A 14,917-nucleotide genomic window follows, 5' to 3' on the forward strand; every position below is an offset into this window, starting at 1 on the left:
TAAAAGAAAAATGTCGTAAAACAAATCCCCTTGTTTGCGTGGATTTGATTGGTTCGCCGTTGTGAATATGATTCCGACCCCACCTCTGGTAACTACATAGCGATGTTCCAGTGTTTACAATTTCCTGGTAATACCTGAGCCACTTTTTACGGTTTCGTGTTCCGGCCTCTCGCAATTGTCAGAATACCTGTCCACTTACGGTCAAACTGGTCATTCATCACACACAGTGACCGCAGAAAAAAAGGTCTTTTGCCATCACATATCGTTAGCTGGGAATGATGACTCGTATTTCACACTGATATATGGACTAGAAAACCCCCTTCTGGTAAGTATATGTTTTAACACTTTGGCTCTTAGGTTCATTTTACTTAATTAGAACAGGCACGTGTTACAACAATGGTAGCTTTCTGCATCCAAACTAATTATAAGCTGCGTAAAAACTAATCCAGTGTAGTTTCGCCCAGAGCGAATGTCAGGTAGATGGTCACATAGCATAAGGTGAGTAAACCTGGTTTATTAGAACACAAGCACGACGTGTTACGGATTATTTTTTTTACTTATAAAACACATTCACTATTCTCACAAAGCTCGTTTGATGAAATTTTATTCATGTTGAATCTTTAATTTTGTTAAAATATCAAATAAACCTAATTTTTAAAGACCTAACCTACCTTAGATTTATTCATATTTCACTAAATGAATGTCAAATTTGTATATAAGTAATATATACATATCTATGTATTTCTTTGTTTAATTCTAACTAAAATAATAATATTAAGATAGTCTTATAAAAAGGTCCACTGCTTAAAAGATACTCAAACTTTTGGATGTTGAATTAGATATATTGATGTCTTCACGATCCGACTGAAAGATTAATTAAAGATTAATTAAAACACAGGAAAAACTGTCTACATCAAAATGTAAAAAAAATAATCAAAGCAATAAATATGAAAGGAGAGGGCTCTAAATGATACTCCAATTATCCAATGGACTGAATACCTGTTAAAATTCATGCAAGAACGTTATCAATTTCTGATTGAGATAAAGTTCCTACAGAGATGAGGTATGTTGCTGTGAAAGACTATTGTCAGTTCGATATTCCACGCCGTTTTTATACCATGTGCAAGTCTACTACGCATGTATAACTATTGTTATATATTTATTACGATTTAATTGGTCATAATAGACGTCGACACGAACAAAGTCGACTATATTGTTAAATATCTTAACTAAACGGTGCATATACATGCATTTAATTTAGTAATGAGATAAATTCGAGATCAAAATAATTATTAAATGATATGAGCTATAACGGGACATGCTGGCAGGACATATGTGACCCCTTCTTACCAGACCGAGATTAGCTTCAGGAACCCGTTGCTGTGTTGACGACATGTTATCTATAGTCTGGTTCGATTTTAATTTCATTTTAAATATAAGGGTTATATCCTTATATCCTTATATTAGCTACTTTTAAATCATGGTAGTACTAGACGGGAAAATGTATGATGTATTTTTAAATGCATGAATTCACCGGTACAATATACACATATGTTGTTACGAATCAGCCGGTGCAAAAAGTTGGGGTTTCCAGCAATGTTAATTCCCCTCAGGGTTCGTCCTAAAGAATCTTTTAACCTTAGAGGCATCGATACCTTGCTTTGTGCCATGAAAGTTAGTTCCCTTGGCTATACATTTAATCAAAATTCATAGATGAATTTGATTAACTAGTTTCGTAACTAAATCACTAAACTAAGCACTCATATTGTCACAAAACAGATAAAAAAAAAGATATTTTAGCGAAATAGGAAATATTGAACCAAAAACTAAATACCAAAAGATTCATATTCATTCATTCAAAATAGCTTAGCGTATTGAGAGTTTTATCACTTACACAAACCTTGTCGAATGATCAAAACTGTTTACCTTTTTTAATCACAAACTCTGGCTTTCTTGGTCCTCACGTATTTGCTTACATCATAATATGGAAATATTTTAAACCTTACGTTGAAACTCCTACTGATGACAAAGAAAGGATCAATTCCCAGCCACCTTTCATATCAAAGGAAATTATCAATGATCATTTGGAAATATCACTTATGCTAACAATGCAGGATTCATCCTTTACACATCTTGTCAAGCCTAGGCAGGTTGGGCAAAAACACAGTTCCTAGAAATTGTTTAACATTTTTCGTCCTCTATTCATAATAGTTTTAACACTGAAAACCACGCAGACGCACTGCTGTTGTTCTTGGTTAAAGTGAAGACGAACACACCATGGAAACAGTGTTAAACACTTTTAAACACGTCAATTACCAATAAATATATCGAAAACATTTCAATCAATAGTAAAAGCATTAGACATAATTAAACTTCCATTGTTTCTTGGACGTGGACATCTGACAAGAGAAAACTTGGGTTAGGGCTTGGTTTGGTGTACAACACAGTGTTCTGCAAAGCATTTTTTTGGCAAGAGAGCTATTGTCATATTTGACGGTACATATAACTATATTTCTAAGCGTTCTGATAACAAGCTCCGGAGAATATGCGTCTTCTGCCAGAAGAAGCGGAACTACTTTAAGTTCAGATGCATAGCTCTGCCGGATGGTTACATTCTGGACACAGCACTCTCTGGGCTTGAGAATGGTGACAGTGCCGTTGTTGATCCACGGTTTGGGGATGTTTTGCCGGATTTGGAATCAATTGGTTTAACAACAAAGATTCCGTCTGGCCTAAATCCTGGGCAGTCTAAACATGCCGACTTACAAGCAAGCCCTGATAGATTCATAACTAAATCCAGATGGGTAGTGGAGTCATATTACGGACGATTCAACCGATGACTGTTTTAATAAAACACACCGATTTCCCTGATGTCATCGAGATACTCGTTAGAATAGTTACAGTCTCTGTAGAATCCGAGGACCCATATATGTTAGAACACCAGAGTGAGACACTATATAAATAGTGCCTTTGTCTGAGGAGAATATGGAGGATTGTTTCCCCGAGGGAACATTATCTTCCCGAGCCGATAGGCGAGGGAATATAATGTTCTCGAGGGGAAACAATCCTCCATATTCCCCTCAGACAAGGGCACTATTTATTTTATTATACCGAATAGAAAAATGTTCTTGGAAAAAATCTGTTTTATCTGGTACAGTTCTCTTTATCTATGTAAAACTACACTGTTGCGTTTGTAAGAATTGTCTCCCTTCTCAATGTTCGGGATTTTCCGTAAGAAACAATTGTGCGTTTTCGGGCGGAGCGGGGAACATTGCAATATCCCACGGCAATATTGACCGCTGTTTCTGACACTGCATATTGTTTCAGGTCATGTGATTAGGAATTGACCAATAATAAGGCGAGAATCTTACATAAGGTATAATAAAAAGGATTGTGCACTGACAGACAAAATAAAAACCTTAGTGTTCACAACACCTTAGTGTGTGAAAGATGAGACGGATCTTACCAGAAGGATTCAGTCAGTATTTGTTAAACTAGATGCGAATGCGGGTAATGGGATATCCAAAGCCATGTTAATTCGGAGAGTACTCTGTGGCATATACCAAATAACATTTGCAGCTGGTTACATCAGTGGGCACCTCAGTGATGATGGTGACTACAGTGATCTGGATATATTGACATTCACGGGAAATTGTACGACGTCAAATCCACTCGAGGCATAAGAAGAGTGTAAAGTACAATGTTTGGATCCAGCATGACAGCTCCGACACCATTAATCCAATAAAGGATTATTATTGCCAGTGTCCGACTAGACAGGGGTCCATGGGAGTATGTGCCAACGTAGCTATTATCCTATATCATTTAGGATATTACATGTATTTGGAAACCAGTAAGCCTTTGCATCCATAACTCAAAAGGTGTAAGACGATTATGAAGTAATGCAGATTTCGCTACCATGTATTATGTATCGCCGACTTGGACAAGTAGAACTGCGATGTAGATACACCAACACTGACATGGCCAATCAGATTCTAGGACGAGGAAGCCGTATTAGACTCCAGATACCAGATTTAATATGTAAACCAACATCTATCATGTAATGTTTGTGATAGAAAATTGATTCACCAGTTTTAGATATTTGCGGTTATCGAGAAACATGAGTCATTTTGAAAGTGGAAATTTCATTCTTTTTTTTTTTTGGGGGGGGGGGGCTATTAGTGTATACGTCAGTCAATGCAAAATAAATTTCCCCTTTTGCTCGTTTTTCTTTTAAAAATTACATAGCATTATTGTCAATCGATTTTAATTAATTTGCACAAAATTCCTAATTATTCATTTGATACTGGTTTTATATGTTTTAAGCACATAGTTCTGGATGGACTGCAAACGAAAATTGTATTTTTGACCTTTAGAAAATTTTGCTGAATGTAAAAGAGCATGGTCTTACTCAAAATCCATTACATTTGTATGTCCTGTTCCTAATGTATTCAAAAATGTAACTTTTTGCTTTGCAGATATGATATCTAATATGTTAGTATCAGCATGTTTATGTTAGTTTTCTAATAAATAAATAAATAAATAGATAAATAAAATGAAGAAATTGTACTGAGCAATTTCTCCTGAAACCATTTTTCGGTACGAAAAGGGTACTATATTCATGCGTATGTACATATTTGGACTTAAATGTCTATTCGTAAACGTAGGACAGAAGTGGCTACCAATAGCACTTAGAAGCTATTGTATTGGTTTCTTAGGCCATTTGGAAACCCAACCTTAAGTGATACAAGCTGTAACGGGTGTGGCTGGCGAGACTTGTTCTCCCCTCCAACTAGTCCACTGCATGTTATACCTTGTAACTAACATTTACAACAATGTGTAATAAGTTAATTAGGGTTAGACATGCACAAATGTTTTTTTCCAAAAGTGAATATGCAATAATTCGCAAATTTTATGTCTGTTATGCTTACAGGCCCACGGCTATCGCCGAGGACCAAAATAAAGTGAAATAGTAATAATGATAAGAACAAAGCAAATAAAATATTCAATGGTGAGGAAAACCAAAATCGTCATGACAAAAGTGAAACCTATAACAGTTATGGGTCTGGTAAAGTTTATAGCAGTTTTGCGAGTAATGAAACCTGTAGCATATTAAGAAGTAATGAGAGTGGTGACACCTATAGCAGTTTTGACAGTGATGACACCTGTGATGAAACCTATAACAGTTATGACACCTATAGGGACCAACCAACCAATTGTTTTTCCAAAGACTTTAGTGTTAACGTTTTGGAGTATTTCATTTAAATTCTTGAATTCAATATGACAATTATGGTTTATAACAAAAGTTTAGGGTCTCATATAACACAAATTTTCTCCAGGGTAGCCATTAAGAAAATAGGTGAATTTCGCAGTAAAAATTCTCAAAAATCTGAAATGTTTATCTGTTAATCATTATTACCTGAACTTTTGGAAAAAAAATCAACCTATCAGACTACATATCTATTTTCTTAATTCATAACATACTGGCCAATCAGTGACTGCCAGACATTTTATCCTTGGCTCAACTTTCTATACACAGGGTATGTTTCAAAAATCTATTTTTTTTCAATTGGTTGGTTGTTCCCTTTAACAGTTATGGGAGTAATGAAATCTGTAGGATTTATAGTAGAGATGAAATCGTTAACAGTTATATGAAAGCAATACATTCTATAGTAGTTCGGGGGTGTGGCAACCTCTAATAGTTATGGGAATGATGAAACCTATAGCTGTTATGAGGACGAGGGGGAATCTCACAACTATTTTCTGTGGGAGTATCGTATGTATAGTATATTTGTGTATAATTTTATGTCTGATTGACATTTTACGATCTTTCTGGAATACATATTATTTTTTCCTGTTGTAATATTTTACAGTGACACTTCTTAGGAACATTGCTTAACCTTACAAACATCTAAATTGACGTCATGACACTGTCTCTCGTTCTATCCGTTCTGCTGGGGTTGTCTGTGGCTAGTTTAACTGATGGACTGGAACAGGCAAGGGCAAGATGGCCATTTAACAAAGTGGAAGGACAGGACGGTCCACAGTGTAGGTATCATACAAGTATTTGATAAGTGTGTTCCTGGAAATACTCTACATTTAGTTTAGTTGTTAAAGGTATAGGAAATACATCGCTTTTGTTATCAGGTTTCGTTAGTTCACTATGACCGGACCGGACCGGTCAGAGTTAAGGTGAGCAATGCTTACCCTGTCACAAGTATGTTTAATATTTTAAAGGATTGAAACACAATAGTCTCAATACACATACAGTTGTTTAGATAATCAATATTTCTAGTTATGTTTTAAGCTGTATTTTGATAATGTTATTAACTGATTGTCCCACTCACAATAATCTCCATTCATATACTATTGTTTTGGTAATCAATATTTCTAGTTACGGTTTAAGCTGTATTTGGATTTTGTTATTAACATATTGTCTCATACACTAAACTACATACATATACTATAACTTTGGTGATGAACATGTCTAGTTTAAGCTGTATCGTGATTCAGTTATTGGCAGTTTGTCTCTTTCATAATAGTCTCAATACTCTTACAATTGTTTAGGTAATTAATATTTCTAGTTTTTAAGTACTATCTGGATTCAGTTATTGACAGTTTGTCTTCCTTCTTTTTATACAGATATAAATGCACCTCTGGTTACAAACATCGGTAATACCAACATGCTCAACAGTGTGGATACAAACAACATCAACAACCTGGACATAAACAACATCGACAACGTGGACACAAACAACATCAACAACATCGGTAACTATGGAAACTGTCCACTCGAGCGACACGAGATGCCCAATATGTATTACCACAGGGAATCATTCGGGAAACGTTTTGAACGGAAATGCCCTGATAGGCTGATCTTCAGTGAAGTTGATTGCGCATGCGCATTTCCTCCAGACGGTAAGTCCTCAATACTGAAATGTATTTAAAGTAGCTCAATACCACCGCTAACCTTCCCTCCAAAAGAAATGTGGTCTCGGGTCCATCAGTGTCCGTTAACTTATTAACATGTGATCAAATCAATTTGTCTCCAAATGATCAAGCAAAAAAAGATTGTGAAAGGAGAGTTCAACACAGGGGAGACAAATCAACGATTTTCGTTACAGAAATCTAAAAAAAGAAATCGGGACATTACGTTATTTGTAAGGTAGATAAGGTCCAAGGGAGGTAACTGTGACACATATACTTGTATTTCCAAGACACGATGAATCATTTAAATCAAATGAACCTAGGTTCATATCAAGCAGATCTGGATTTTGGTTTATTATTGTTTAACGTCCTACAGGTACAAGTATCAACGGCTATATCATTGGGTTTAATTGAATTGTATCTATATTCATTGATACAGAGTCTCAATATTTGATCACAACTGTACATAATCTTGTTTATACCTAGGTCCAATTATTTTAAGATAGGTTCAAATAATTTACTATATTTCAAAACGGCGTTTAGAAGAAATTTATGTAATATCCCCTTTGTAATCCAAGTTACATAGATTTATATGTTTCCATGTCATTTTGAATTGCTATCTCCAAGGGACTTGGTGCGAATTCCCAACCAACGGTCCAGAAATAAAAGTACCGCCGTGAGTAACGGGATTCAACGTGTAATACATATACATGTACATATATATGGACAGCGGGTCATTCCAAGTCCCTATGTTGTGTCCCGGGCGATCAGTGATATGTTTACATTTGTGTCTCGGACGATCAGTAATATATTTACATTTGTGTCTCGGACGATCAGTGATATGTTTACATTTGTGTCTCGGACGATCAGTTATATGTTTACATTTGTGTCTCGGACGATCAGTGATATGTTTACATTTGTCTCGGACGATCAGTTATATGTTTACATTTGTGTCTCGGACGATCAGTTATATGTTTACATTTGTGTCTCGGACGATCAGTTATATGATTACATTTGTGTCTCGGACGATCAGTGATATGTTTACATGTGTGTCTCGGACGATCAGTTATATGTTTACATTTGTCTCGGACGATCAGTGATATGTTTACATTTGTGTCTCGGACGATCAGTGATATATTTACATTTGTGTCTCGGACGATCAGTTATATGTTTACATTTGTATCTCGGACGATCAGTGATATGTTTACATTTGTCTCGGACGATCAGTTATATGTTTACATTTGTCTCGGACGATCAGTGATATGTTTACATTTGTCTCGGACGATCAGTTATATGTTTACATTTGTGTCTCCGACGATCAGTGATATGTTTACATTTGTGTCCCGGGCGATCAGTTATATATTTACATTTGTGTCTCGGACGATCAGTGATATGTTTACATTTGTGTCTCGGACGATCACTTATATGTTTATATTTAAGAGTGTACCGGGATGAGGGAGTCCGTTGAAGGACCCCGACATTACCAGCAGTACGCTGCTGGCCGATGGATTACCATGAAATGTGCTCCGGGGGCTTGCCCGGGCCTTTAATAAAGCCTCTATAGTTATGGGAATGATGAAACCTATAGCTGTTATGAGGACGAGGGGGAATCTCACAACTATTTTCTGTGGGAGTATCGTATGTATAGTATATTTGTGTATAATGTTATGTCTGATTGACATTTTACGATCTTTCTGGAATACATATTATTTTTTCCTGTTGTAATATTTTACAGTGACACTTCTTAGGAACATTGCTTAACCTTACAAACATCTAAACTGACGTCATGACACTGTCTCTCGTTCTATCCGTTCTGCTGGGGTTGTCTGTGGCTAGTTTAACTGATGGACTGGAACAGGCAAGGGCAAGATGGCCATTTAACAAAGTGGAAGGACAGGACGGTCCACAGTGTAGGTATCATACAAGTATTTGATAAGTGTGTTCCTGGAAATACTCTACATTTAGTTTAGTTGTTAAAGGTATAGGAAATACATCGCTTTTGTTATCAGGTTTCGTTAGTTCACTATGACCGGACCGGACTGGTCAGAGTTAAGGTGAGCAATGCTTACCCTGTCACAAGTAAGTTTAATATTTTAAAGGATTGAAACACAATAGTCTCAATACACATACAGTTGTTTAGATAATCAATATTTCTAGTTATGTTTTAAGCTGTATTTTGATAATGTTATTAACTGATTGTCCCACTCACAATAATCTCCATTCATATACTATTGTTTTGGTAATCAATATTTCTAGTTACGGTTTAAGCTGTATTTGGATTTTGTTATTAACATATTGTCTCATACACTAAACTACATACATATACTATAACTTTGGTGATGAACATGTCTAGTTTAAGCTGTATTGTGATTCAGTTATTGGCAGTTTGTCTCTCTCATAATAGTCTCAATACTCTTACAATTGTTTAGGTAATTAATATTTCTAGTTTTTAAGTACTATCTGGATTCAGTTATTGACAGTTTGTCTTCCTTCTTTTTATACAGATATAAATGCACCTCTGGTTACAAACATTGGTAATACCAACATGCTCAACAGTGTGGATACAAACAACATCAACAACCTGGACATAAACAACATCGACAACGTGGACACAAACAACATCAACAACATCGGTAACTATGGAAACTGTCCACTCGAGCGACACGAGATGCCCAATATGTATTACCACAGGGAATCATTCGGGAAACGTTTTGAACGGAAATGCCCTGATAGGCTGATCTTCAGTGAAGTTGATTGCGCATGCGCATTTCCTCCAGACGGTAAGTCCTCAATACTGAAATGTATTTAAAGTAGCTCAATACCACCGCTAACCTTCCCTCCAAAAGAAATGTGGTCTCGGGTCCATCAGTGTCCGTTAACTACGGAAGAGCATAAGGGCCATGAAGAAAAAAAAATTCATTTTTTCGTGTTAATAACTCGAAATTTCGACTTACTAAATCGAAATTTCGACTTACTAACTCGAAATTTCGAGATAATAACTCGAAATTTCGACTTCCTAACTCGAAATTTCAAGATAATAACTCGAAATTTCGAGATAATAACTCGAAATTTCGACTTAATAACTCGAAATTTCGAGATAATAACTCGAAATTTCGACTTACTTACTCGAAATTTCGACTTACTAACTCGAAATTTCGACTTACTAACTCGAAATTTCGAGATAATAACTCGAAATTTCGACTTAATAACTCGAAATTTCGAGATAATTACTCGAAATTTCGACTTAATAACTCGAAATTTCGAGATAATAACTCGAAATTTCGACTTACTTACTCGAAATTTCGACTTACTAACTCGAAATTTCGAGATAATATCTCGAAATTTCGACTTAATAACTCGAAATTTCAAGATAATAACTCGAAATTTCGAGATAATAACTCAAAATTTCGACTTAATAACTCGAAATTTCAAGATAATAATTTTAGTTATGGAGATTGGTGATGCACTAGATTTAGTGTCTTTATTCATCATTTGTGTTTCTATGTTAATCATAAGTATATTCAACACAATCTATCATATTCACTTAAAGGGGCATCCCACGAAAGCAAACAAATTTTACTTTTGGTTATTAAGAGGAATTGGCTATAAATCATCCTGACCTAAACTGATAGAGAAGATGAAGTTGATTTCCCATTCTTGTGTGTATATATGTATGTGGGAGGCCACTTAAAAGGGGCCAAGAACTAAGAAGGCTTATAGTAAATTGATAGTGGAGGTAATAATGACTATAAGGAGGGGCCTTTCATCTATGTTTTCAGTCTGAGACAAATCATGGAATTACAAGTACAGATGCAGTGCATTCCTCTTAATATCATGTCCTATTTGGCAGACAAAAACATGATATTTACAGTAGTGTGACATTAAGAGAAACATGTTTTTTCACTAAATCTAGTGCATTACCAATCTCCATAACTAAAATTATTATCTCGAAATTTCGAGTTATTAAGTCGAAATTTCGAGTTATTATCTCGAAATTTCGAGTTATTAAGTCGAAATTTCGAGTTATTATCACGAAAAAATGAATTCATTTTTTTTGCTTCATGGCCCTAATGCTCTTCCGTAGTTAACTTATCAACATGTGATCAAATCAATTTGTCTGCAAATGATCAAGCAAAAAAGATTGTGAAAGGAGAGTTCAACACAGGGGGAGACAAATCAACGATTTTCGTTACAGAAAAAAAGAAATCGGGACATTACGTTATTTGTAAGGTAGATAAGGTCCAAGGGAGGTAACTGTGACACATATACTTGTATTTCCAAGACACGATGAATCATTTAAATCAAATGAACCTAGGTTCATATCAAGCAGATCTGGATTTTGGTTTATTATTGTTTAACGTCCTACAGGTACAAGTATCAACGGCTGTATCATTGGGTTTAATTGAATTGTATCTATATTCATTGATACAGAGTTTCAATATTTGATCACAACTGTACATAATCTTGATTATACCTAGGTCCAATTATTTTAAGATAGGTTCAAATAATTTACTATATTTCAAAACGGCGTTTAGAAGAAATTTATGTAATATCCCCTTTGTAATCCAAATTACATAGATTTATATGTTTCCATGTCATTTTGAATTGCTATCTCCAAGGGACTTGGTGCGAATTCCAAACCAACGGTCCATAAATAGAAGGACCGCCGTGAGTAACGGGATTCAACATGTAATACATATACATATATATGGACAGCGGGTCATTCCAAGTTCCTATGTTGTGTCCCGGGCGATCAGTTATATGTTTACATTTGTGTCTCGGACGATCAGTTATATGTTTACATTTGTGTCTCGGACGATCAGTGATATGTTTACATGTGTGTCTCGGACGATCAGTTATATGTTTACATTTGTGTCTCGGACGATCAGTGATATGTTTACATGTGTGTCTCGGACGATCAGTTATATGTTTACATTTGTCTCGGACGATCAGTGATATGTTTACATTTGTGTCTCGGACGATCAGTTATATGTTTACATGTGTGTCTCGGACGATCAGTGATATGTTTACATTTGTGTCTCGGACGATCAGTTATATGTTTACATTTGTGTCTCGGACGATCAGTGATACGTTGTATATTTACATTTGTGTCTCGGACGATCAGTGATATGTTTACATTTGTGTCTCGGACGATCAGTTATATGTTTATATTTGTGTCTCGGACGATCAGTTATATGTTTACATTTGTCTCGGACGATCAGTGATATGTTTACATTTGTGTCTCGGACGATCAGTGATATATTTACATTTGTGTCTCGGACGATCAGTTATATGTTTACATTTGTATCTCGGACGATCAGTGATATGTTTACATTTGTGTCTCGGACGATCAGTTATATGTTTACATTTGTGTCTCGGGCGATCAGTGATATGTTTACATTTGTGTCTCGGACGATCAGTGATACGTTGTATATTTACATTTGTGTCTCGGACGATCAGTGATATGTTTACATTTGTGTCTCGGACGATCAGTTATATGTTTATATTTGTGTCTCGGACGATCAGTTATATGTTTACATTTGTGTCCCGGGCGATCAGTTATATGTTTACATTTGTGTCTCGGACGATCAGTTATATGTTTACATGTGTGTCTCGGACGATCAGTTATATGTTTACATTTGTGTCTCGGACGATCAGTGATATATTTACATTTGTGTCTCGGACGATCAGTTATATGTTTACATTTGTATCTCGGACGATCAGTGATATGTTTACATTTGTGTCTCGGACGATCAGTTATATATTTACATTTGTGTCTCGGACGATCAGTTATATGTTTACATTTGTCTCGGACGATCAGTGATTTGTTTACATTTATGTCTCGGACGATCAGTTATATGTTTACATTTGTGTCTCGGACGATCAGTTATATGTTTACATTTGTGTCTCGGACGATCAGTTATATATTTACATTTGTCTCGGACGATCAGTGATATGTTTACATTTGTGTCTCGGACGATCACTTATATGTTTATATTTAAGAGTGTACCGGGATGAGGGAGTCCGTTGAAGGACCCCGACATTACCAGCAGTACGCTGCTGGCCGATGGATTACCATGAAATGTGCTCCGGGGACCGTCTACAATAAAGCCTCGTGTCGCTGTGATATCCACAGCGAGCTGGGACTGAGCAAGAGCAATTGGGTGGACGGTAAGTCCTAGATGTGACAATATTGTTTCTCAGGACAACTGACATAATTCTAAATAGAGTTGATTATATTGTTATCATTTGTCTAGTAAAAACCTTGTTATACTCTCATCATTTTTTTCAAGTAAACTTTTTTCATCTTCACAATTCGGTGCTGTAAAACCTTGCTATAATGTCACCATTAGTCAGTAAAATTTTGTTTAACTATCGATATTTTACATTGCAACTTTGTGGTATTGCCACAATTCGTCCAAGAAAAACCTTGTTATAACGAAATGCCAGCATTGTCCAGTAAAGCCTTGTTTAATTATCCCCGTTGCACAATAAAACCTTGTTACACTGCCCCCGTTGTACAGTTAAACCTTGTTATAATTCTACCATTATTTAGATTGGTTTATTATTGTTTAACGTCCTTTCAAACTAAGGTCATTTAAACACGGCCTCCTGTGCGTGCGACATGCATGCGTAGGTGTGTTTTGGGATGCTGTGGTATGTTCGGATGTTCTCCTTTTGATAGTCCGGAACTTCTCCCGATTTATAGTGCTACATGTACCTCACTGAAGCATACTGCCAAAGACACCCAGCAGGACACACCAACCGGTCACATTATACTGACAACGGTCAAACCAGCCATCCCAATCCCACAATGCTGTGAGTTAAGCAAGAATAGCGACTACAATTATTAAAGACTCTAGTGTGTCTCGGCAAGGGGAAAGAACCCAAAGACTTCCTCACAGGGGCGAACGCTCAACTAAAGGCCAAAAGTGAGGCATTGTCAAGGGAGATATAGGAAGAAGTTGTTAAAAAAAAGAGAAAAGATAGATCCATAATTAAGTCATTAAATACGATCATGCATTGTGGTACAATTCGTACGCCCTACCTGCAGGGCACTATTATACAGTATAAGGGTTATACACTGTACTGCCACAAGGATTAAACAGTACAGGGTTAAACTGCCATCATTACGTAGTAGATAATCGTAAATTAATGCACCTTTATCCTGTCCTGTTTAGATAACCTAGTAATATTGTCATCGTTTGTACAGTACATCCTTGTTATTTCCTAGTTAGTTAACCTTGTAATACTGTCATCGTTTGTACAGTAAATCCTTGTTATTTCCTAGTTAGTTAACCTAGTAACATTGTCATTGTTTGTACAGTAAAATCGTGTGATGTCCTGGTTACATAAACCTAGTAACATTGTCATTGTTTGTACAGTAAAATCGTGTGATGTCCTGGTTCCATAAACCTAGTAATATTGTCATTGTTTGTACAGTAAAATCGTGTGATGTCCTGGTTACATAAACCTAGTAATATTGTCATTGTTTGTACAGTAAAATCGTGTGATGTCCTGGTTCCATAAACCTAGTAACATTGTCATTGTTTGTACAGTAAAATCTTGTTATGTCCTGGTTACATAAACCTAGTAATATTGTCATTGAGCGTCTTGTACCAAACCTTATACTTCCACATGTACCATATTTTAAATTCTTGTTTGAATCTAATTACTCATTTCATCTTACAATGCCTTTTTTCTCTTTCAGGGTCAATATTTAACTAGCAGTCCGTTTTAAATATACAATGAGACTAAAATATGACAATGAGAAATGAAGGACGACTTTGAATGTCAACTTTATTGCGTTTTCATCACAATCAGAAAGGCGATTTAATGTCTCGTACATATAATCTAAACAATGAGTGAATCCGGATTGTACATTGACAGATTACATTGAACTACAGTATGTGAAGTGAATACCTGTTATTGCCAATGGCCGATATGAATTTGTAATAAATTTACCAATAATTTCAATTTTGTTTACTTTATT

At 35.8% G+C, this 14,917-nt stretch overlaps 1 protein-coding gene across 2 annotated transcripts; it reads left to right on the forward strand.

Moving 5' to 3' along the window:
• Positions 1-14,901, forward strand: LOC117343757. Of its 2 annotated transcripts, none has more exons than XM_033906243.1 (5): positions 1-325; positions 8,660-8,834; positions 9,429-9,704; positions 12,928-13,095; positions 14,636-14,901. In XM_033906243.1, the coding sequence occupies exons 2-5, from the start codon at positions 8,711-8,713 to the stop codon at positions 14,650-14,652; spliced, it is 585 nt and encodes a 194-aa protein (XP_033762134.1). In that variant the 5' UTR covers positions 1-325; positions 8,660-8,710; the 3' UTR covers positions 14,653-14,901. The 2 variants fall into 2 exon arrangements, with proteins under 2 accessions (XP_033762134.1, XP_033762136.1); XM_033906245.1 differs by lacking the exon at positions 1-325 and adding an exon at positions 400-498.
• Positions 14,902-14,917: the final 16 nt, after the last annotated feature.

Source organism: Pecten maximus, chromosome 15 (genome assembly GCF_902652985.1).
Source record: "Pecten maximus chromosome 15, xPecMax1.1, whole genome shotgun sequence".
Classification (NCBI taxonomy): Eukaryota; Metazoa; Mollusca; class Bivalvia; order Pectinida; family Pectinidae; genus Pecten; species Pecten maximus.